Source organism: Notechis scutatus, chromosome 3 (assembly GCF_049901735.1).
Source record: "Notechis scutatus isolate UNSWTSFEM ecotype Mainland chromosome 3, rNotScu1.2, whole genome shotgun sequence".
Lineage (NCBI taxonomy): Eukaryota > Metazoa > Chordata > Lepidosauria > Squamata > Elapidae > Notechis > Notechis scutatus.
The window spans coordinates 17,643,191-17,666,438 of NC_142011.1; the positions used below are offsets into that span (position 1 = coordinate 17,643,191).

At 43.9% G+C, this 23,248-nt stretch overlaps 1 protein-coding gene across 4 annotated transcripts in view; it reads right to left on the reverse strand.

The window, feature by feature from the left end:
* TFAP2C (transcription factor AP-2 gamma) overlaps positions 1 to 19,829 on the reverse strand; it is a 34,365-nt gene extending 14,536 nt beyond the window's left edge. Inside the window, exons 1-2 of one of the 4 annotated variants that reach the window (XM_087959254.1) lie at positions 19,639 to 19,829; positions 4,054 to 4,533 (exon numbers count right to left, since the gene is read on the reverse strand). In XM_087959254.1, the coding sequence (XP_087815380.1) occupies positions 4,054 to 4,533; positions 19,639 to 19,668 (510 nt within the window). In that variant the 5' untranslated portion in view covers positions 19,669 to 19,829. Of the gene's footprint in view, positions 1 to 4,053; positions 4,534 to 10,782; positions 11,129 to 19,638 lie in introns of those variants that run through there. The other 3 variants (XM_087959253.1, XM_026664943.2, XM_026664944.2) reach the window with 3 other exon arrangements.
* Positions 19,830 to 23,248: the final 3,419 nt, after the last annotated feature.

Consider the following 23,248-nt stretch of genomic DNA (forward strand, 5'->3'; position numbering starts at 1 on the left):
TTCCCCACCCAATATACAAACATATCTCATTAACATAGTCCCCTAGTTGGTTTTAGCAAAAGCCACAATACTTTATAGTAAAGCTTTTAATGGACAACTAAAACAGGCCAACCCAACCAACAAAAGTTATCTTTTTTTTGAAATTGCATCAAGACCAGCAGGATATATCCAAAAAGCTCCAGTGCCTGTCAGGTTAACTCAAGGAAGCAAGTCAGCAACTTCGCTGTTCAGTAAACATGCTGCCTTCGTTCCCGTGCATATTTAGAATTATGATCGACTGACTTCAAAAGGGAAGAGTTCATGGATCATACTTAAATCCCCAGTTAAACAAGTGAGGAGGGTTTATTCATGACTGAGGCATTTAGGATGGTGATGCGGACAAACAACAGAATCTGTGATTCTCCTTTGCCAAAGGGCAATGATCATAACTCAGAACCATTTTTTGAGCTGACCTTAAAATAGTTCAGGAAAAATGATTCATATCATCATGTTAAGCCATCGCAGAAGTCCCCAAACTTGGCAACTTTAAGACTTGTGGACTTCAAGTTTTAAAGAGTTGAGGCCCACAAATCTTAAAGTTGCCAAGTTTGGGGACCCCTGAGTTATCGTATGATTGAGACCAGCTGTGATGTGTGAATGAATACATGCCCAACACAAACGGTGATTTACAAATGACAAGGGAAGGGATCACATCTAATGGCAAAATTAATCACGGAGGCTGAGCACTGTGGGTGAACTGCACCAACATCTAAGCAGTTGGGCCTTGTCTCTGGTCTACAGGTAGTCCTCAATTTATAACCACAACTGAGCCCCAAATTGCTAAGTGAGACACCTATTAATTACATTTTTATTACCTTTCCTGCCACATTTGTTAAGTGAATGCAGTTGTTTAAGTCAGTAACACAGTTGTTAAATGAATCTGGCTTCCCCCACCGACTTTGCATCTCAGGTCGCACAAAGGGGGATCTACACCAGGACATTGCAACCATCATAAATATGAGCAGGTTGTCAAGTCCCTGAATGTTGATAAAACCACTGGGATGCCACAATAGTCGTTCACTGTGAAAAACAGTCATAAGTAACTTTTTCAGTGTCACTGTACTGGTAACTTCAAACGGTCGCTGTTGTAAGTGGAGTATTTATTTTCAGAGAATTATTCTAGATAACCTGAGCTGGTTTGGTGTAGAGGTTAAGGCACCGGCTCAAAATTGGGAGACCGCGAGTTCCAATCTTGCCTTAGGCCCTAAGCCAGCTGGGTGGACTTTGAGCCTCTCATTTTCTCTCAGGCTTAGGAAGAAGACAACAGCAAACCCCTTGTGAAAAACCGTGTTGCCTATCTATGCAGGGACTTGCCTATGCAGTCATCAGGAGTCAAAACCTGACTCGCAGGGACACAAAAAAAATAGCCTTAACCATGACAATGAAAGACCAACAATTTTGAGAGGAAGCCAGAAAACTACTGTAAGACTACAGAATGTCATTCTTGGATTACTGAGCTGCTTCGGTGTCAGTTTAAATGTCCAAGAGAACACCTTGTTAACAATACAGGCCTTCTATCTCACCGATTAAAATCTGCAGTCCGTGAGGCAGTTTTATTTTGGAGCCAAGCCTGAATACAGGTAATCCTCAACTTACAACAGTTCACATAGTTATCAAAGTTACAACGGCACTGAAAAAAATGACTTTTGAGCATTTTTTTCATACTTAGGGTGGTTGCAGCATCCCCAATGGTCGTGTGATTTACATGTTTGACAGCTGACTTATATTTATGACAGTTGCAGTGTCCTGGAGTCATGGGATCACTTTTTCCAACCTTCTGATAAACAAAGTCAATGGGGAAACTTGGGTTCACTTAACAACCGTGTTACTAATTTGAGAATTGCAATGATTCACTTAACAAATGTGGCAAGAAAAGTCGTAAAATGGGGCAAACCTCACTGAACAAATTTCTCACTTAGCAACATAAAATTTTGGGCTCAATTAGGGCCCAAATTTGACGACTGCCCGTAAATGGACTCACTTAGCTAATTTCCCTTCTGGCATGGAGGATTTCTGTGCAAATGAAATGAACCACTTTGGTTGACCATGAAGGCAAGATGCAAATGGAAAATAATAATAATAAAATGCCCGTTGCTATTGCTTTCCCAAACACCTGCCTGGTGGCTTGCAAATATGGAATGCTATTGGCCCTCATTGGCTGGGGACCGATTGAGAACAGCTGGAGAACATCAGCTTGGAGAGAACAATGTTAGCCAATCAAGCTGCCTTCCTAGGAATGATGAAGCAGAGGTAGCTGTCTCATTTGTGTAGGATTGTTCCATAATAGGATTGCACAAGTTATGAAGCAATGGAGGGAAGACAGATTCTCACACCTCTGTGTTTGTGCAATGCCTCTTTCATGCCCGAGTGATACACAGTTCAGGGTGAAGGAATGATCGGTTTCAAGCTCGATTCACCCGTACCGGGCTTCTCATTTTCAGATTTTCATAAATGTAAAGAAAATTAAGCATGCCTGGCTAAACAAAACCGTCCATTCTACCAGCGGCATCCCTCTAAGAACGTTTTCTCAGCAAACAGCAAGTGCTTGTAACGCCTTCCATACTTCCTTGCACAACATGCAGGAATCATTTTAGGAGCTTGAAATTCTCTTGAGTGCATCCTTTGTGCTGCTCTACCCCGCCCTTTATTTTAGCATTAATGTTATTGCACTGACTGTATACATTTTAGATCTATTAATCTATTCACTCTAGATCATCACTATGAAGGCAAAATTAGTGGATGAACCTGAAAATGATTTTAATCTAAGTGCTAAACAACTAAGTAAAAAAAAAAAAAAACCCATCAGCATCTATTTTCTAAAAGTTGAGGGTATAATCGTCAAATCTAGCGACTCCAAGGTTCTCCTTTTATTGAAAGAACAAGATTTATCCAGAACTGGGAATTTCAACTTCTCCCAAAACAAGTAGTCCTTGACTTACAATTACAGTTGAGCCCCAAATTTCTGTGGCTCAGTGAGACAGTGACTTTTCCCTCCATTTCACAATCTTTCTTGCCACGGTTAAGAATCAAGGCAGTTGCTAAAATTGGTAGCTTGGTTGTTAAATGAATCTGGTTTTTTGTTTGTCAGAACAAAAGGTGATCCCAGGAACAGTCATAAACATGAACCGGTTGCCAAGCATCTAAAAGCACCCAAGCTGATCACATGACCATGGGGGAGGCTGCAAATGTCGTAAGTGTGAAAAACCAGGCACGACTCACTTTTTGTCAGTGCCGTTATAATTTCATACGGTCACCAAATGAATGGTTGGAATTTGAGGACTTCCTGCAAAGCTCTTCTTTAATAAGATAGCCCAAGTTTGCCTGAGCTATTAGTTAGCAAAAGCTGATAAAGGAGAATATTTGTAGCTCAGTGTTGAAAAGAAGTGCTCTCTGAGCTTGGTTCTTTTCTTGCAGACGTTTCATTACCCAAACTAGATAACTGTCAGGATTCCGGCATTTTCCCCCAATTAAATCATGAGTCTCGAGCCAAACTTCCAAAACTTCAAAAGGATTTATTGGTAGTTAACATGTCGAGCCCTGCCTGGGTGTAGCCGACTCTGAGGCACATCATTCATTGTCACCCTTGACCCTGGTTTTTCCCCCCACCCCCTGGGTGTATCATAATTCATATTCTCCAATGGGACACATCCATAGCCAAGAGTCATCAATCATGTTCTCCAGTTAGATATTTGCGCAGCAGAAACTTCAGTCACCTAGTTACTATCTTTGAAAAACTATTTATGGAATGCACTTTTGATATTCAAGCTGCTGCACTGCTCTTTCAAACCCCTTCCCCCCACCTTTCTGTTGGCAACTCTAAAAAGACCATAGAAATATTTTATGAGTTGACATTAACATCATCGGCACTGATGACGTTACCTAGTTTGGTTTAATGAAACGCCTGCAAGAAATCATCCCAAGCTCAGAGACCATCAAGGACCCCCCACATTAGCAAAAGCTGCCATAGCATCCTCCCCATTCGTGGCATTTCTATTCCGACCCCAGAAATGTTACCTGAACCTCTTCCATCTGGTGGGCCATGTCATGCAGTCCTAAGTTCTCTGCTAAACTGGAAGCGTCGAGCCCATGGCTGTGGGGCAGGAGCAGCTCAGATCGCCTGTAGGTTTCCCTTCTTGCCCCAAGGGAGCCGCTTTCCAGTGCTGGGAGATGAGGCACCAAGCCAGAACGGGCATGGTGGGATAAACCAGAATGGTCTTGGCTGGTCTGACGGTTGGGCCAGCTGGTTTGCTGCTGGCTGGGAGGAGGAGGTGGCGGCTGATGAAGTGGATTGATGGAAAAAGGATCCCCGAGGTGTGAGTAAGGATCACTGGACTGGGAGTAAGGCAAAGGCTGATAGGGGGGAGGGAAATAAGGTGGCTGGAAGTCAGAGCTCCCCGAGTGGGAAAGAGGGGGAGCTGGACTGTAGAGATGCTGGCTGACAGCAGAGAGGTGAGGCAATCTAGGATTCCCGTTGCTGCTTCCATCATGGCGGTCCTGAGGGGGGAAAAAACAAATGCAACCCCAGTTAGTGAAATTCTGGAACCAGGGGAAGACCAGCAAACTACTGCCATATACTGGCATTCTGCTTGAAGGGCCTCACTGAGAAATAAGCCCCATTAATATATATTCTGGTGGTTTGGTGTTTTTTCTTTTCTTTTTTTAAGAATTAGGAAAATTACTAATTAGTATTTTGGAGCCAGTCAAGTGAGGGGATCTAATACCTTATATACAAAGATAATATCAAACCACACTCCATAATAAATGGGAGTGGGGAGCTGAATTTAGCTGCAACCTTCAAGGAGACCCAACTGGAAGTAGCTTCCAATAGGACAGAACCAAGCACTCTGGAGTTTATGAGACTAAACTACAGAACTATGATCTTCCCCCATATTCCTCTGATTCCAGTATTTTCCCTTTAAAATAAAACCATTTGCTTTGGAGTAAACAATTTAAAGATAGCCCCCTAATGCCGCTTGGGATGAGGATCAGTACTCAAATATGGCAGAGATGAATTGCATGCGACATTAATTAAATTAAAACCTGCTGTTTTAATCTTAAATGCAACAAATTACAAACCAATCAATACTGACTTGTATTTTATTCTATAATCTAATAAAATGTTTTATGAAAAAAATACCAAGTTTTATTTCAGCTATTTTGGGGCCAGTCAAGTGAAAAAAAATATAATACTTCATACACAAACATAATATCAAACCACACTCTGAATTTGCAGCATTGTTTTTAAGTTTGATTTAGCGATTTATACAGTTTCATATGACAATTCTAGGCAGCTCACTAAAATTTATTAAATTAAACATTTATTAAATGTAGATGCCACCTGACTCCCAGTGGTTTACAATTGTTAAAATATTTTTTTAAAAAAAACATGGAATACAAAAAATATGTGAAACCAGAACAAGAGAAAGGCACAAACAAAGATGGCAAAGAAAATAAACCCAGGAGAACAGAAAGAAAAAAGGGGACATCAATTGTCCTCTCTAAAAACCTGGGAGCCTTTAATGTTTTTTAAAACCCTAGTAGAATGGGAATCCTTCAAATTTCACTCCAGGGAATGAGACCCAGAGCATCTTATTCCAGAGAGCAGATACTGCTACAGAGGATGTGAGTTTTTGGGATCCTGATATGTTGCATTCAATCGCTGGCAGCTATTCAGAAATGCACATATATTATCCTGAAATATTTGGCTTGCAATCTAACCATATACTTTGATTAATCAGAGTAAAGTACCATTGAGTTCAAGAAGTTCAATACATAACTTTGCCATTGCTTCTACAAACACGGGGACCAAATTTCATTTATTTCAATGGTCTCCCTCCAAAATATAACCACAACTTCAAAGTTGTTTTTTTTTTTTTAAAAAAGAAAGGCTATATCGGTTCTTAATGTACCACAGAATTTTAAAAATTGTCACTTTAAATAACAACCGTCCCTTTGCCCACTCATTGCTGCATAAAACACTAAACACCCTTTTAGCAACTGAAAAGTTAATTAACTCATTAGCCAGAGCTTCTGACATGGAGCTATAGGAAGATTCCAGTGTGTGTGTATGTACTTAAGATTAATAGCGATAACCAGCATTCAGAAGTTTTTTTAAAAAATTCATGCACTATGGTACCTAACCAGTCAGGTTGTACATATATATATGTTCAAGGCTGCTACAGGTCACCAATCATTGATTACTGAATTAGTTAAAATTAAATGTTAAAACCACAAACAGCATAATATCTCAATACTGGGCTGCTGGGAGTTATGCAGCTTCTTTTCCCTGTTTAAAAAAAAGGGGAAATCAAAGGAAAACTGAAAATGGAGACAAGAGGAAGAAAACTAGGGCTTCTGACAGATTTAACTATAGGGCAATAGAGGGGTCAGGTTTAAGGTAGTCATGAAGTTCCCAAGAAGACACCAGATTGTACCCAACTGCATGTCAATCTTGAGAACGTTGCTCCCCCAAAAAAAGTTTGAATTAACTCCTGCTCTATTTTCTTTGGATAGGAAAAATAGCTCTCCTCCCCTTCCTCCCCCAAAAAAACCTAGGTTTTATCATCTTGCCCTCAGAGTGCTCTTAAGTCTTCCTGTCCTGGCATTGGGCAGGCAGCCCTGGAGCCACATAAGTCTTGTTAAGAGGCCGGGACTCATTTCCCCCAGGGGTAAAGCTCAGCCAACCAGTCAGAGATATATTTAGAGTTTTATGCTGCAATTAAGGTTCTTGGACTAGTTAATTTAATTCCACTAAAGATGTCAAAACAAAGAAAAATGTAATTTGCAGCCCAGCAAAAATGAGCTAATCTGCTTGTTGGATTTTTTTTTTTTAAAACCAGGGCTGCTTCTTTGCTTGGTCTATTACCACACACAGCCAGCCTCTATCCTGGAGGGCTGTTCTGTCTCCTTGCACCTTTAATTATTAAATATTAAAGATTGTACCTATATAAGTTTTGAACTGTGTTAAGTCTGATTCCATATATTATTATTAATTATTATTATTATTATTATTATTATTATTATTATTATTATTATTATTATTATTATTATTATTATTATACCTCTATAACTGTCTGGTTTGGTTCTGCAACCCAACAGAACAGACACAGACTTCAGAGGATAATTAGGACTGCAAAAAAAAAAAAAAAAAATTACTACCAACCTGCCTGTATGTATACTGCATGAGTCAAAAAGAGGGCTGTGAAAATATTTACAGACCCCTCACATCCCGCATTTGAACCAAGAAAGAAATTCCTTGTGTGTCCAATCACACTTGGCCAATAATGAATTCTATTCTATTGTTATTGTTATTATTATAATTATTATTACTATTTGCATCATCCCCCTTGCTAGGGGATTTCTTTCCTTGTAATCCCTAAAGAAAAGTGAATTTAGGATCAATAAGGAATTCCCCAATTTATTCAAGGTTGCAACCCTGTACCCAATTTACTTAGCAAGGAACTCTACCAAACCTCTTGACCTTACTCCTAACAGTGTATAAATAAGAAATTGCCCTGCTTAGCCTGTGAAATCCTGAAGTGTCTAAATGCAAACAGAAGCACAGCACACTGGCTTAACAATTTAACCCTAATCCTCACTGTGAGTTTGCATTGAACCACAAACTGATCAAACATGTGTTAAGATTCACACTCACACATGTTAAAACCATAAAAAACTAATCAGCTAATGTTCTACAAATGCATCTGGCATCTCTTTATCATGCTTGGGTAAACGTGCCCCTGCCGATACAATCGCTGTGATCTTAAAATGTATTCCTAATCAAGAAAAAGGCTCATCGTTTTGATGGAAAATATACCTTGGAGGGGAATTACTCAAGACACGCTGGTTGCCAGAACACAAATGTGCTAACCTTGCTTACTCAAACCATAGTTTGTTATGGCTATGCATTTGTCTATGGTTCACACAATGCATTCACCCACTACCCAGCTTGTCACATTTCAGCCAAGGCTGTTATGTGATCAGCACTTTTTTTTTAAGAGTCACTAGGGCTCTTCATTTTCCCATCCAGGAAAAAAAGGACCGTAATTTGGTTGGGGTCTTCAAATAGGGAGGGGGCCAGAGACATTTTAGGAAGGGAGGGGGGCATCCCAGTTACTATTTCTGCTGTTCAGCTAAAACCTCCTGTGTGGCTGATATCTAACACTTAAAAGCAAGTTGCAGGAAATCAGCCCCATTTAACCAAGACCCACCTTGCCCCCCTCCAAGGACACTATAAAAATGTACAGTCAAATGCAGGCCTACTCAAGAATAAATCACTTGGGTGGGAAGAAACTTTCGGGAAAACAAAAGGGAGGGCCAAGCCAAGGCTTAAGCTGCTATCAGAAAAGCTTTTTCTATTGCAGAGTAATCGATACCCATTAACTCCCCAATTCTTTTTTTCACAAGGCTTAAATACCCCATTCACTGCAGGGAGGAGAAAACAAAAAAAAGAGGAAGACAGATGCTATTGTTCACCAAAGCCGAGGGAACACAGAGTTTTGGGAAAGGCCTGTCCATCATTGGCAGGGCCCCTTCCCCAACCCTGGACTCCTGGGACCCAGGGCTTGTCAAATTAAGCAAGCAACCTGAGCACAAGAGCTAAACTAAGTCCAGGGCAAATTTCTGACGGGTGCTTGAAGGGAAACAGCCCGGTTTAGGATTTCCAAACCCTCCGGCACCCCCTTTTCCTCGCCCTTCTCCGAGGTGTGCTCGGCTGCTTGATGCTACAGGTAAAGGCGCAAGTGTAGGAGGGGGAGGAGGGCGCTCCGGTGCCCTTCGGATGCCAAGAGCGTCCATTTCCTGCCCTTCCCGAGGCTGCTTCTCTTTCTCCTCCTGCCCTTCCCGAACCAGTCCGACAAGCTGGAGCGCCGGCTTCGGAGGCTCCACTCGCCCAGGCCCTCGCTTCCACCCGCCCCCCCCCTCCTCTCGGCCGCGTGGGAGGACTTGGAAACCTTGCGCGCATCTCGGCCTGGAAGCGTGCAAAAAAAAAAAAAAAAAAGTTGCCTGGATTTCCCGTGGGGCGGGATTTGGGAGGTAGTTTTTTTTTTTTTTTTGTGGGGGTGGGGTGGGGGTGGGGAAAGGTTGGAGAGAGCCGGCAGGGATTAATCATTTCCGTTCCTCGGCAAAAAGCCAAGCAACAACTTTTCTTTTTCCTTCCTCCCCTTTCCAAACTCCTCGCGTGGAAAAGCGTTGGGCAGGCCGGGAGCGAAAACAAAGTTTGTTTGTTTTTTGTTAAAGAAGGAAGCAGATTTCTTTAAAAGGGACTGGGATCGGGTGGGGGGGTGGGGTATATAATCCTATACCGGGTATAAACCCCGTCGAGTTCAAGGGCACTTCTTTCCGACTTACCAACGGCTGCGTTCTTACAACACATTTAACCCGGTTGTTGGAGGGAGGAATTCAGGCGGGACTCTTGCAAATAAAAGCGAAGGCTGGCATCTTGTGGGACGCGCGCACTCACGGGATTTGTTTTTGGTGTTTTTTAAAAAAATAATCCGATTTAAGGGTTTTATACCCGGTTTATTTAAAGCGATCGCCACCGAAGCCTGGTATATGGCTGGCGCTAGGGAGAAGGAATGTTAAACTTCAGGGTTTCTGCACACTCTTGGCCGGGGGTTTTCACGATCTTCCTCCGGAAAGGGCGATAGTTATCAGGCTGGCCAATCGGTCAGGTCCCACGCGAAATAAGCGCCCGGCCCGTCTCTCCCGGGAGCCCTTTTTGGCTCCCAGGCTCTGCACAAAAAAAGTTGCTCGGGGGACGCGAGGTGGATCCGAAGGATGCTACTGGAAGGTGGGGGGGATCGTTGTCCACCTCTAGGGATACAACGCAGCGGGCCAAAGGGAGACCCTGTACTTTTAGAGGAGGAAGTCAAGCAGTTATTTCAAATGTGAGCAAGCTGCTTTCAAGGACGACCCCGAAGCCGCCTTGGAGCGCATGACGGCGGGGATGCGACTGAAATCCTACACCACTAACATTAAAAGTCCCGCTGAAACTTTTTAAAAGCCTTATTTCTGATCCTCGGGGGGGGGGGGCGCTCTGGAAACTTGTCCAGGAGCCTTGAAAGAGCCAGAAGAGGCCAACGTTCAAGACCGAGGATCTCGGGAGGATCCACCACCGCCAGGCTTGAAAAGGAAAAATAAAATAACCGAAAAAGCGCATCCCACTTAAATTCCGAATCGCATCCGAGACTTGCAAGCCCTGTCTCCATTTTATTTACCAGGGTCAAAAACAAAAAAACAAACAAAATAAAAAACTCACATTTTCGGCGATCAGGTACTGGAGATCTAGTGCGCTCCTCTTTAAAAAGTACGTGCCCGGGAGTAAGTAAGGCTCATCCGATTTCCCCGGGATCTGTTTTACGCGCCTGAACTGCAAGGTAGCTTGACTTCAACGTAGGACTTGCACTTTAAAATTACTAACTAGTTAAGACAAGACTTACGAATGTCAAGAAAGCCCCATACTACCCCATACTACATACACATGCCCGGGACGCAGCGCTCCTGAAAGCCAACTACTACACTCCCAAATACAATCTGGAGGAACGTTTTACCTTCCAATAGCTCGGATTTAATAAGGCAATCGTCCACTAAGCTCCCTTGATCTGTCCTGTTCCCCCTCCTCCCCCCACTTAACTTCTGCATGGACGTGAACGGAGTAAGCCGGTAATCAAAGCAGCAACGAGACACCACCCCCACGTCTGATCAATGAGGACTAGCCACATTCACCCCGCCTTAAACTCTCACCTCGCAGTCTTCTTCGTACTTGACATTGTCTGCTAGTTTCCACAACATGGCGTCCAGTATTCCCAAAAAGTATTTGTTTTGTTTTTTAAAAAGTCAATTTCTACAAGGATATAGAACCCGAAGGGCGGGGAGGTTATAAAGCAACCCCAGCCCCAAAAGTATTGGTAAATCCAAGGAGGGAAGGCGCTGGAGATAAAGCAGAACTCTCTTCCCCTCAACCTTCAAGGAGCTGCTTTAAAGACAGGCATATATAAATGAAGTAGCGGGGAATCAAATTCCGTCCGAGAATTTAATAACTGAGGTTCTTTTCCCATCCCGCCACCCTTAATGGTCACCTCATTAGAATAACTCCACCCCGGGGTGGGCCCAGGCAGGCGGCGCAAAGGTTAGCCAATGGGGAAGCAGCCTGAGCTTGAGAAGCCCCACCCGCTCGGGCTTTTTGGAGCCTTTCCAAAAGCGCACGCACACACATGCACGCGCGCCTGGGAAAGCGCCAGCCTGCCCCGAAGGCTGCTCAACACGCATGGCTAGCAACGGGGGCGGGGAAAGCGCTCAATTTGCGCGCACGCAACCCCGGCTTGGGAAGAGCTTCATGCTGCGGCGCACGCTTCCAGCTGGACCCCGCGCGGCGAGGAAAATTAACCCCTTGGAGGCGGCTCCCTTGGCTGGATGTGTCACCACCACCGGAGTTGGGGAGAGACGCGAAAGCCAGCAAGCAGGAAGCCACTCTCGCCGCATGCAAGTTCCACGGGAATTTCACACCTCTTTCCCCCCCCCTCCAAAAAAACATTTAACCTGCCCAAATTGAGAGTGCAGAGCTAGTGGGGTTTGGTAATGGCTTGGGGGGGGGGGGAGAAGAGATTTTTTTTCCCCCGATGCATTCACACGACCGGTTGATTCGGGTCAGCGGCCCCTGCTGGATTCTCCACCTCGGTTAGAAGGTTGTTGTTTTTTTAAGGTGGTTTAAGCCCGTGGTGCGAGCCCTATCCGTTTGGTTCCTTGAGAGGCAATCTGTAGGGCGAACTGGCCATAAATGGATGAGCCCGGCTTAAGGGAGTTGTGTAAGTGCCACCCCTATCCGTATAACCGAGATGTTTTTTTTAAAGGGGGGGGGACGAAGAGAAGTAAAAAAATCGGACCGTCGCAAAACTATAATACACCTGAATGTTTCGCGGCGAACGAGAAGAGGAAGCGTAAAGGGAACTGATCTGAAAGGCGAATGTTTCCCGTTTTTTCCTCCCCCCGAATTCAGCTACTCCTTAAATCATCCTGACGCATCTCCTACAGAACCAGCTTGGAAACTTTTCCCGAGACCGGATCATCTGGTGCTTTTAAAGCAACCTCTTGCCATGGGCAGCCCCGGAGCTTGGGGCCCCTTGGAACTCGCTTTAGGTTTCCCCGCCGTCCCGCAACGCTCTTTATGTAAAATCCCCTTGGACTAGATGACCTCCCAAGGTCCCTTCTTGTTATTCTAAGGATTCTAAGAGCAGCGCTTCTTCTCACCCGTTATGGCCGTTAAAGCCGGTGGAGCGAAACGGGGGGCCTTGAAGCCCCCCAAGGGGATCCTTTCGGTCGGCAGCAGAGCTCGATCCACCTTCGGGATCTTCTTTAGCTCGGGGCCCGTTAACAGGGAGCGCGGTTTGGTTCGCTTCGGTTTAACTTTTTGGAAGGAGCCGCCTTCGCTCCTTTGGCGCCGCTGCCTGGACAGGCAAACCATCCGCTCGCTCTGCGGGTGCAAAGTCTCGGGGAGGCCCCATTCTCAACCGGGGGGAAGATCCCTGGAGAAATCCCCAAAGACCCATTTTTCTACCCCCCGACGCCGCGAAAAGAAAAAAGAAAAAACTCTTGTCCGTGGGAGGGGGGGACCCTGCCAATCGTCCGGAACTCCCACCCCTCCGACGCCGTTCGCCTTTTTCTTTTGATCCTGCTCCCCACAATGAATTGAATTCCTCCAGCGGGAGCTCCGCAGTGCCTCTCAAAATTAATTTACAAAAAAAAAAAAGGCAGTCAACCTTTCCCGAAGCCGCTCGGCGATTCCCGGGCGTGGGACGGCTCGTCCCTCCTGATGAAATCGATTTATAGCACAAGAATAAAAAGCTCACCAGCGATGCTAAAGCTTGCTTTTAGACGACGCCCACACTCGCCTTCCGAAGAAAAGGGGACCGCGAGCGGCAAAGGAAAAAAACCAGACCGATCGGGAAAAACCTCCCCGGTTTTCTACAGTTATGGTATATTATTTAATGTTATCGTCGCATAATCGGCCTCGCTCGTTGGGAATAAATACGTGTGAATGCCGTTATTCTCTACGTTGGGGTCGCCCATTCTAACAACCTAGGCCGTTGATGGAAATGGCAAAGAGTTGATCGGCGTCCCGTTGCAATCAATAGGCCGTAAAGAGAACCTGACTAAGTTGCTCTAGAGCTTTGGGATCTTCCGTTACCGACTGAGATCCTTCCTTAGTCCCCAACACACATACACTCGATCCTCATTTTCAGGTCCACAACCGGGAATCTTCCCAACCGTAGGGAAGAGGGTGCGGGAATTGACAAAACCAAATCTGCCTTGCTTAGCTTTACGTGGAAGCAACCGCATCCAGATGGAGGTTGGTCTTCTCAACCTACGAAGGAGGCGGTTGACTCTCCCAGTCTGTCTGTCTGTCTGTCTATTGAAACAGGGAGGCAAGCCGCTTTCCTGACCCAGTTTTGTCATCTGTAAAAATAAGAGAGTCCATTCTTTGGACCTCTTAAGAAGCTTGCAACGAAATACTGGAGCCATAAAATTCAGGAAGAAGTGGCAGATTGGTTGCTCAAGTTCTGTCTGCATTTATTTGCCTTTCAAAAAAATAAAAATAGCAACACACAAACACACACTTCCCTGCTGTGCAGTGCAGAGTAGACTTACTTGGAAGGGAGTTAAACTGTAATCAGTGGAAATAGATTAAGAAAGTAGTCTGGGAGGGCGGGGGATTTTTTTTTTTTTTTTAAACAGAAGCACTTTTTTTTAAAAAAAAGCAGAACCATATTCCATTGAAAAATTTATAGGCACACACATATATATACAGATACTGCAATTTCCCTTTGGTGGAGAGGGAAAGGAGCGCACTTTGGATTAGATTTGTCCTCCTAAATGTTGCAAGCTTTGTGGGCTGAGATCCAGATAAAGTTACTAACTTCTCACCACTTCAAGTGCTTGGGAGGCATATTGACGAAGTTTTATTGACCTGATTTCAGGGGGAATATGAAGGATCAGGATTGCTTCCACTGAAGTTACATACAAAAAGCGTTAAATTTTGCCTGGGTCAAATTATTGCTTTCTTTTTTCAAAAAAAAATTACTAGGCAACATGTAGGATGATTTCCTTGCATTTTAAAAGCAATTCTATACAAGCTGGTTTACAGAATTGATGCTAAAATCAGGAAGAATCTCTTAGCACCTAACAAATTTTATATATGGAACCTTATTCATTTTAATAAAATTGGTTGAAAATGCCAAAATCCTTAGATGTCCATTGTATAACTTATTTTCTCTGAGTAAACTCCATGAAACTTAGCTTAAAATAGAACTGCACAGGATTAGGGCATTAAGCATTTTACATTTCTCCATCTTCCTTTTTTTAAGCTTCCAAAAGGGCGGAAATGTAGTATTAAGAGCTATTCTTGAATTATGATTTATGCTCTGTGGATCCATGGTTAATTTAGCCATGGTTTATTAAATTAACCACCCAAGATAACCAAAACATTGGCAGGGCTCTTCAAAGATTCTAAGCTAAAATCAGGGTTAGTTTGCATGCTGCAAACAGCCATATAAAGGCACAAGCCTGTCCTGTCACTTTAAGCTATCATTTGGTTTATTCCTTCAGGCATAGCACCTTATGACAATGCTGAGAATGGCCTTTTGATAAACCAGAAAGAGGGATTGGACATGATGTGTGAAACTGCCCACTGTGTGCCACTCACTAGTAAACCCCATCACAATCCTACATGGGTGCCTAGTAGCTTCAAACCTTTTTTTTTTCTCCCATATCTCTTTCTGGGGTGTCTCTTGGCAGGAATTCCAAACCGGGTTTCATTAACATTGATGGTGTCATTCCGCTTCCCCTGTTTATTAAACAGGTCACCCCCCGTCAAAAATATTGTTGCTTCCAGAAGCAGTAGAAGATAAGATGGAGCTATTGCATCCCGCTTTCAAAATGACCCAGGTGAAAAGCCCAAAGAAGATGTAACTGATCAGGTTAAAAAAAAAAAAAGAGGGGAGGGGAGACTGAACTAATCAGCCAGCAATTAAACCAAGCCCTGTTATCTCTCAATCTGGCGTGCAGGTGCTGATTCATAGCACTGGCTGAGGCCCTGGTGGAGCAAGAGAATCTGCATTTACCACAAAAAAAGGGGGGAGGGAGATTCACCCTCCCCTTGCAAGCACTTGGCGTCATTAAGCCGAGGCATCTCAATAAGAAAGAGAGACAGCTCACCTTAACATTCCTCTACAGGAGAAAAACCATTATTTTCCCAACTGCTATTTGGGAAGGGAGGGGAAAAAAAAGCCACTTGCTGTAGAACTGATTTAATTATTCTGGCAGAATGGCTGACCTCTGAGAAAACTCTCAGCTGCCATTACCTATATAGCCAGTGCTCAGGCTTTCCTGCAAAGCTCTTGCTAGCCTTATTATTTTTAAATCATTCGCATGCCTTTCCCGAAATTGGTGAAATAAGATTAAGCCTTTGAGGGCACTTAAAATAAATCCCATTTATTTCATAAGAAATTTGAGATGACAAATATACTGAGAAGCAAACCTCTTTCCCATGGACAGTCCAATATACTGTGCCAGCAAAACTTTTATGGATCTATCCCTTCTTTTACTAACTGCCTTGAAGAAACCATCAATATTGTTGGGTTTTGCAAAAGGATTTAAAAGAATTTATGTGCATAAAGTAACACATTACTCAATGCTTTTGGGGCAACAGGGAATATGTCCACATCAATTGGGTTAAGATCAGAATTTAAGACCCTGGTGGCTCTTTGGCTTACCAATATGAAATTGGTTAAAAAAAATAATAATCAGGGCTTCCAAACAGTTTTCAAAATTAGAAACACTGCTTAGAATTTGAGTGCTTATGCTGCACACATTTGCTATGAAGGAAATCCTACCTGCTTAGTCTTCCCTTATCCCTAAGAAAAGGTGTAGAGGTTTGGAAGCCTTACAAACTATGTTGGTTTAAAAAAATGAATACACTCCAAGCGCAATGATGCTTACTCCCGAGTAAACATTACCGTTGCACAACCTCACTTCCAATTCAAAATTGCTTCAACAGTGAGATGGGTAACATATACATTTCATAAATAAAATTACCGGTACTTTGGCCGTAAGCGTGAGCAAAGATATTTGGTATGAACATTCAAAGCCCTGTAGTATAACACATTTCACTGAGAATCAAATTCAACCTTTTTGGGAATCAGCCAGTTCTTTGTAGGATAAATTTATCCATTATTAAAAGGAGCCACAACTTATAATTCTTTTCTGGATTTGTAGAACCCAGAAGTACAAGCTAACCACAGCCTTGGGTTTGTACAATATGACAGGATGAAAATTGTCTTGATATTTACACACCATGTTTACCCATCTCAACTAAAATAACTGGTAGTGTACAAGACTTAGGCTTTTATGAACACCAAAAAATTGGTTTATGTATGGTGTATTCTGCAAACACACACAAAATGGATTGATTCAGGTGCCACTTACACAGGTTGTGTGACTACATGAAGAGGAAATGCAACCAATGAAAATCCAGGGAGAAAACATTTTCACAGAGAGATTATTATTACCTGAGCATACTCTGCAAGCTTATACAACTTCCAGTTGCATTAACTTTGGACCAATGGATGTTCAAATCTTCACCCCTCCACTTCAAGCAACCATTTTCCTTTAACTTTTTGCTTATATCTTCCTTTGCTCCTTTGACTTAATTCTAAAAATAACCAATCAATTGATTGATGGACTTAGCCCAAGCTGTCCACCTTCTATTCATGTTTAGGAACTAGTTAAGCAGGAGCATTTGAGATAAAAAAAACCAGAATGGTGTAAAGAATTTGTCTGCTTCCAGAGATAATCACCTATATATATATTCTGTACATTCTCATTCTCAGGCTTAAACACATTTACTTTTAAGTATCTGCTTCAGCATTTGAGATAGCACCAGCAATACAGAACACGGCAGGCAAAAGGGTGGGGAAAAATTATTGGAAAACTGCAATTACCAGAAGCCCTCCAGAATAACCTTTTCATTGAATTGTAACCTTTCCCCATAGAGGTCTTGTGGAATTCAGACACTTCTATAAAAGTCAAAGGCCTTTGCACTGCAAAAAGTTTGACCTGTTTTAAAACTGGGATTTTTGATAACATGTCATAGTTACAACAAGGTATCAATGTAGCATTGATCTATGTTTTAGGCAAGAGATTTGTGCTCTTGCCAACACACTCGTTTTTGGGACACATGATAATGAAATAGCAAAAAAAAAATACATTGGGCTTCAGCCGTTAACCCTACTTTACAAACCATAATCTTGGCTGGATTAACTATTAACTGAAACCAATGAACTACATATTGGCATTAACCAGGTCAGTAATGAGTTTGCCTGCCCCAGGAAAGACATTGTACAATTCAATACAATTGTACCCTGAAAATATTGAGAAATGAGTGGATTCTTGACAATATGCAATATGAAGTGGGACAGAAAATTTTTGAAGTATGTTTTTTGTTCTTATATTTGCTCTGTAGAAGAGCAAAAATTGGAGAATGGTTCAGAGAAAAAGTAAACTATACTGAGGAGGTTGCTAACTTTAAGCTAGAATTGTACTTCATTTGCAAACAGGTAGAGATGGAGCAGGCACATCAAACCTCCAGTTTTTCAGGGAAGGCTAGGAGCAATATTTTTTGCCTATCCCTGGGCTCTGCAGGTGTCTGGAATCACAATTTTCATCATTCCCCAGCCATCCTGGAAGCGCAAAGAAAGCATGAATCAAGAAATCGCTATTCCGGCCCTTTCCTTGCGTAAATTTCTCTAAACCCTCAACAACTGCTTAGAGTTGTTCCTTTGTGGTTCAGAAAACAACCCAGGGCTGCTTTCATCCACTTTGATTCTAAAGGGAGAAATGTTGCTTTCAGTGGGACTCACCAAAAACCAAACTGAACAGAATGACATAAGGAGAGGGGGGGAAAAAAGCTTCCTTTATCTCTGGCCAGGAAGTTCCAGCCACTCCTGTCAGCAGGTGAATGTTGGGCTGTTCTTTCAAAAATCACAGTGGAAGATAGCCAATTCCTCTGCCCATTTTGACCTCAGGGGCCCCACCAACTTCAGGAGAGCTCAACCACAAATGAGCCAACCACAGTTATTCGACCTCCGGCTTACTTTAGGGTTAGGGTTTCCTGCAAATCCAGAAACTTGAGTTCTGGTGCAACCAACCGTGGATAAATGTATCCCGAGAATACAATTTTTGCCCCTTACCTAAAGTCATATTTTCAAAATTGGGGTACTTGTTGATGAACAGCAAAGGCGTAGGAAAGCTGATGACTAAAAAAAAAAAAAGGCAATAAAATGCTGGCTAAGTTGATACACGTTGTTTTTTTTTTGTTGAGTTTGCACCGTAAGTTTCCATACCAAAGAGCAGTTCACCCAAACAAGCTAAGTTACTCCCCACCCTCCCCAAATAAAAACGAGTTAAAAACTCTCCCAACATTACCTGTATCGTATGAACGCAGCCACTTAAGGGGGGGGGGGGGTAAGGAACGCACTGGCTCTTTTTGTTTAAATATTAACGCCATAAGTTGGCCGTAACTGCCAAGATGGGAAAGAGGAAGGGAGTTTAAAGAGATCTTGCCCCGGTTCAAAACGGCGAGAAGACCGTCCAGCCTCGACCGCCCTTCATTATTTGCAACGAGAGAATCCCCCCCCTCCTCCCTGGCTTTCAGGCCGATCGGAGCTGTCAGCCCCACGGAAGAGCCGAGCTCAGCGGAATGAAGTTGCTCCTTTCGCCAGATTTCAGCAGTTTTGGCTGGACGCGGATGGAGATCGCAAACCCCCATCATCCCCCCTTTCCCCAGCCCTCGAAGCTCGCAGGTGGCTTGGATCCCCTCCTGGCTCCCGGTATGACAGCCCCTTTGTAAGTTCCAATAATTTAGGGGTGGCCTTCGTGTTTTGCCTTGGGTCTGCCTTGAGGGATTGACTGGCTCCCCTCGTCTTCTAATATCCTCAATCAGTTGCTCTTTGCTGGAAGCAGCAACTACGAGCTCTCCCACTTAAGCAGGAGCAGCTTCCGTCCGGGAGTTCCACCGGAGTTAAAGTTACTCTTAGGAGTAAACAAAAAACAAAAAAAGCACTGTGGAGCGGCCGGAGCCGCCTTGTCAAACCATCAAGCGGGGCCGAGCGAAAGGAAGGGATCCCTCCCTACCCACCCACCCCACATACCCTCCTGCCGTCGCTAGACGAGGACCGCACCGCTCCCTCCCCGTCCTCCCCCAGCTGGGACGGTGCGGGGTTCCCTTCCCAGCACCAGGCGGGGGAATAGCTCCTCCGGTCCCCCTGGACGTCCCGCCCGCCACGTGCTCGCGAAGGCTCCGGAGAAGTTGCGGAAAAAAGCCTCGCCTCTCTTTTTTGGAAGCCAGAAGGTCGCCGAAACCGCTTAGCCTTCTTCCCCCGGAGCTTGGCAGAGAAGCGCCGGGGCTCCGCAGGGCAAGCAGGGGTCCCCACGAGCGTCCGCCCCCTCCTCCTCTCCCCCTTTCTTTCTCTCCCTCTCTCCCCGCAGCAACGCGCTCTCCTCCTCCTTCTCCTTCTCCTTCGCCAGGGGAAAAGCAAACCGCCCTACCTGCCAGTCGATTCTCCCCAGGAGAGCCATGAGCCGCCGAGAGGGGGGACTTGACGAAGGGAACGGAGCGGGCGGGGGAGGGGACTGGAAGGCCAGGCGGCGGCGGCGGCGGCAGCTACTACTTTTAACTGGAGTCCCGGGCAAAGCGCTCCACCTGGGCTCAGAGGGTGAGCGACAGAGCCCCGCGCCTGCGCAGAAAAGAGCTGCTCAGCCTCTTTCAGGCTTTCCTCCTCCTCCTCCTCCTCCTCTTCTCCTCTTGGCTTCAGCGCCGAGCTTCTTCTGCCTGGCTGGCTGGCTGGCGCGAGCGGCTACCTGGCGCGGAGCGGGTTCTTCTTCATGCCCCCTTCCTCTTTCTTTTTCTTTTCCTTTCCTTTTCTTTTCAAAGCAAAAGAGAAGAGGGAAAGCCCCTGGCCTGTTGGGTTTCCCTTTTTCGGGGGTGTTAGGCTTGCTGTGGAGCTTTGAAAAGCTTCAGGGAAGGGAGAAGAGAACACAGAGCAGCAGAGTTGGAAGGGAACTTGTAAGGTCATCTAGTCCCACCCTCTCCCCTCCCCGCCCACCCAAGCAGGAGACCCTACCTACACCGTTTCTGACAGGTGGCGGTCCAGTCTCTTCTTGAAAGCTTCCAGTGACGAAGCTCCCACAGAGCCGTTCCATTGGATGGGTGGTTCTCACGGTCGGAAAATGTCTCCTCGTTTCTAGGTGGAATCTCTCTCCTTGGTCAGTTTTCTGCGAGATCGACTTGCAGGTTGCGCTGCACGGAAGTTCCACTCGCAACGCGCTTGTATCCCTCTCACTCCCCCCCTTCACCCACCCCCCCGCCGGGTGAACGAGCCACCAACTTTTCCCTTTTCCCCCCAGGAGCGCCTGCGGGAGATTCGCGCTTCCAAAATGTGGAAGTCTTGTTGCCTCACCAGTTGGACTGCTGCCTCTTGCTGACCTTCCTGCTTATAGATCCGGAGGTGGATAAAATAAACCGTGCCATAAAATGACATTGAGAAAAAAATGCAGTAAAAGAAATCTCCCCGTCCTTAAAACATCGGGTTGTTGTTTTTTTAATTATTATTATTCAGCATTCGATTTCTAGCCCGTCTTTCTATTCAGGCAGGTTGTCCGGCGAACTAATCAAATTGGAACTAATCGAATTTAAAAAATGAGTATAACAAGTTGAAAATACTTCCTTTTTGAAGAAGGCTTGGGACCAAGCAAAGTCCCTGTCTAGGAGTTTATCATTTTTAAAATAAAAATTAGAGGGAAATGGCATGGAGTAGAGTAGAGGCTGACTGGTTTTTGCATAATATTTGTAAAATATCAATTTAATGACTTTGTGGACAACATGAGGGTGCATATAGCCATAAACCTAAGATGCCCTTTTATGTTCCTTGATTTCAAAGACTGAGGAAGGGAAGGGCCCTGATCCAGGACAAATTTAGTTGGAGATTGCTCTTAAGTTAATTGTCCAGATATTAATTGAAATTTTTGGCAACCTTATATATCAGTGGTTCTCAACCGGGGGTGTTATGGTGCCCAAAAGTACCATGAGTTTGTTTCTAATGTGCCATGTGATTTCTGTCTACATTTTTTTATTCTGTATATACATTCAAATTTTAAAACATTGTATAACTTCCCCTTGAGCTATATCTTACAAGCCTTAAAATATATGTAAATCAATATTTTTTTTTTCTTGTTTGCCACAGAACTGCTCTTGCTGATCTTCCTGCTTATAGATCTGGAGTTGAATAAACCATGCCATAAAATTACATAGAGAAGAAGGGCAGTAAAAGAAATATCCTCATTTCAATCCATTGTGTTGGACTGAAAAAGGTGTGCATATTCAGAGTAAATATGACTGGAGGCTTATTTCAAATGGCACACATTTGAATTTGAATGCTTCAATTTTAACGGAAAACAGCTTTGTAACTTTTTCAGAAAAAGCCCAAACTTATTTGTAAATTCCAAAGACTCTCCCTGACTCATGTTGTCCAGATGCATTTGGGGTCATTTGGGGTATCAGTTCTTAAGAAAATATGCAACATATTGTTTTGTAACTCCAAGATGCTCCTACATATTTCACAAAGAGGAGGACTGCAGCAAGACACAAATGCCCTCATTAATCCAATTCAACATTTTGAGATAGATATGTCACATGACCATAATGCTTCATGCAGTTTAAGGTTTCTGAGCGAACGGTCAGGCCTTCGCTGATAAGTGGATCGACTCCATGGCTAAGTTTAGACAATAGGCTAAATCCTAAATCTAGGTTAACAAAGAACAGTTGGGTTACCTAACATGATTTGTCCATGCAAATAAATTGTACCATAGCTTAGTATGATGATTTGCTGTATATTCATACTTTCAATTTATGTTTGTATCTCTGCAAGAGGTCAAAGCAGCGCACCTGGCCTTCTCTTCACTTTTTCTTCACAACATTAGTGATGTGCAGAAGCTATCAATCAAGAGATCTAGACAACTCTAGAACTTTTTGCTTCCCTCCAGATCATGCCATTCTTGGGAGTGGATGGGCAGTCCAGCACTTCCTGGAAATCTCTGAACCAGAAACATATTCTGGGATGATCCTGCTCCCAAGCAGGCATGCTTCCTGTAAACCATTATGCCCAAACCACAGTGAAACACCTCTAATTTGGCAGGTTTGATTCTGGAAACTACCAGGTTTCCCTCCCTTCCAGTGGCATGGCCTGGGAGGAAACCCAAACCTTCAAGTATCTCCAGAACTATCCATTCCTAAATGAACATATTCTGTGCATAGCTAGACAACAACACATCTGAGAGGAAGGTTCTGGTTGAAAGATCTACTTGGACTCAATCCAACCTCCTCTCACATATGCTGCCACCCCCATTTTTTTTACTTATTAAGGGCCTTTGAGTCAATCTTGACTCTGGACAATTCTGTGGATAAGTCCCTGCAGGTTTCTTAACAAAATTTCAGAAGTGGTTTGCCATTGCCTTTCTAGGGCTGAGAGTTAGTGACCGGTCCAAAGTCATCCAATCAGGTTTTGTGTCTAAGGCAGCACTAGAACTCATGGTCTGCCAGTTTTTAGCCTGGTGCCTTAACTACTACCCCAAACTGGTTTTCTCTCTCATCCTACCCCCATTCTGAACCCCTGAAGTACCCAATATTCTCCTACTCTCAGGTGGAGGACATTATTCATTGTGACCTCTACAGCCCCATTTAAGATGAGAGCAGGGGAAATTATTAATGGCACATGGTGTCAAGGGCTCCTGAACCTTGAATAACTGAATTATCTCCTTGCAGATGTGTTTCCAACCATCGGCAACCAAGTTGCTATTTTTGCTCCTTTGTCATTTAGCCCTAGAAATAAATTCTTAAGTTCTGGCTTTATTGTGTTGTAACTTTCTGACATCTAATATTTCTATTACTCTAGTTTATTATTTCATTGTTTTATTGTTATTTTGCTGTATTTTATGGCATTCCTGTTTTATGACCTGCTGTTACAATAATAAATGTATTTACTTATTTGAACAGCTTATTTGAAATTGACAAGTGAAGGAGGCTCTTTGTGGGTTATCAAAGCCTGTTGGGGATACCACACCTGCTATACATACACACACCTATCTGACTCCTTATGTACCT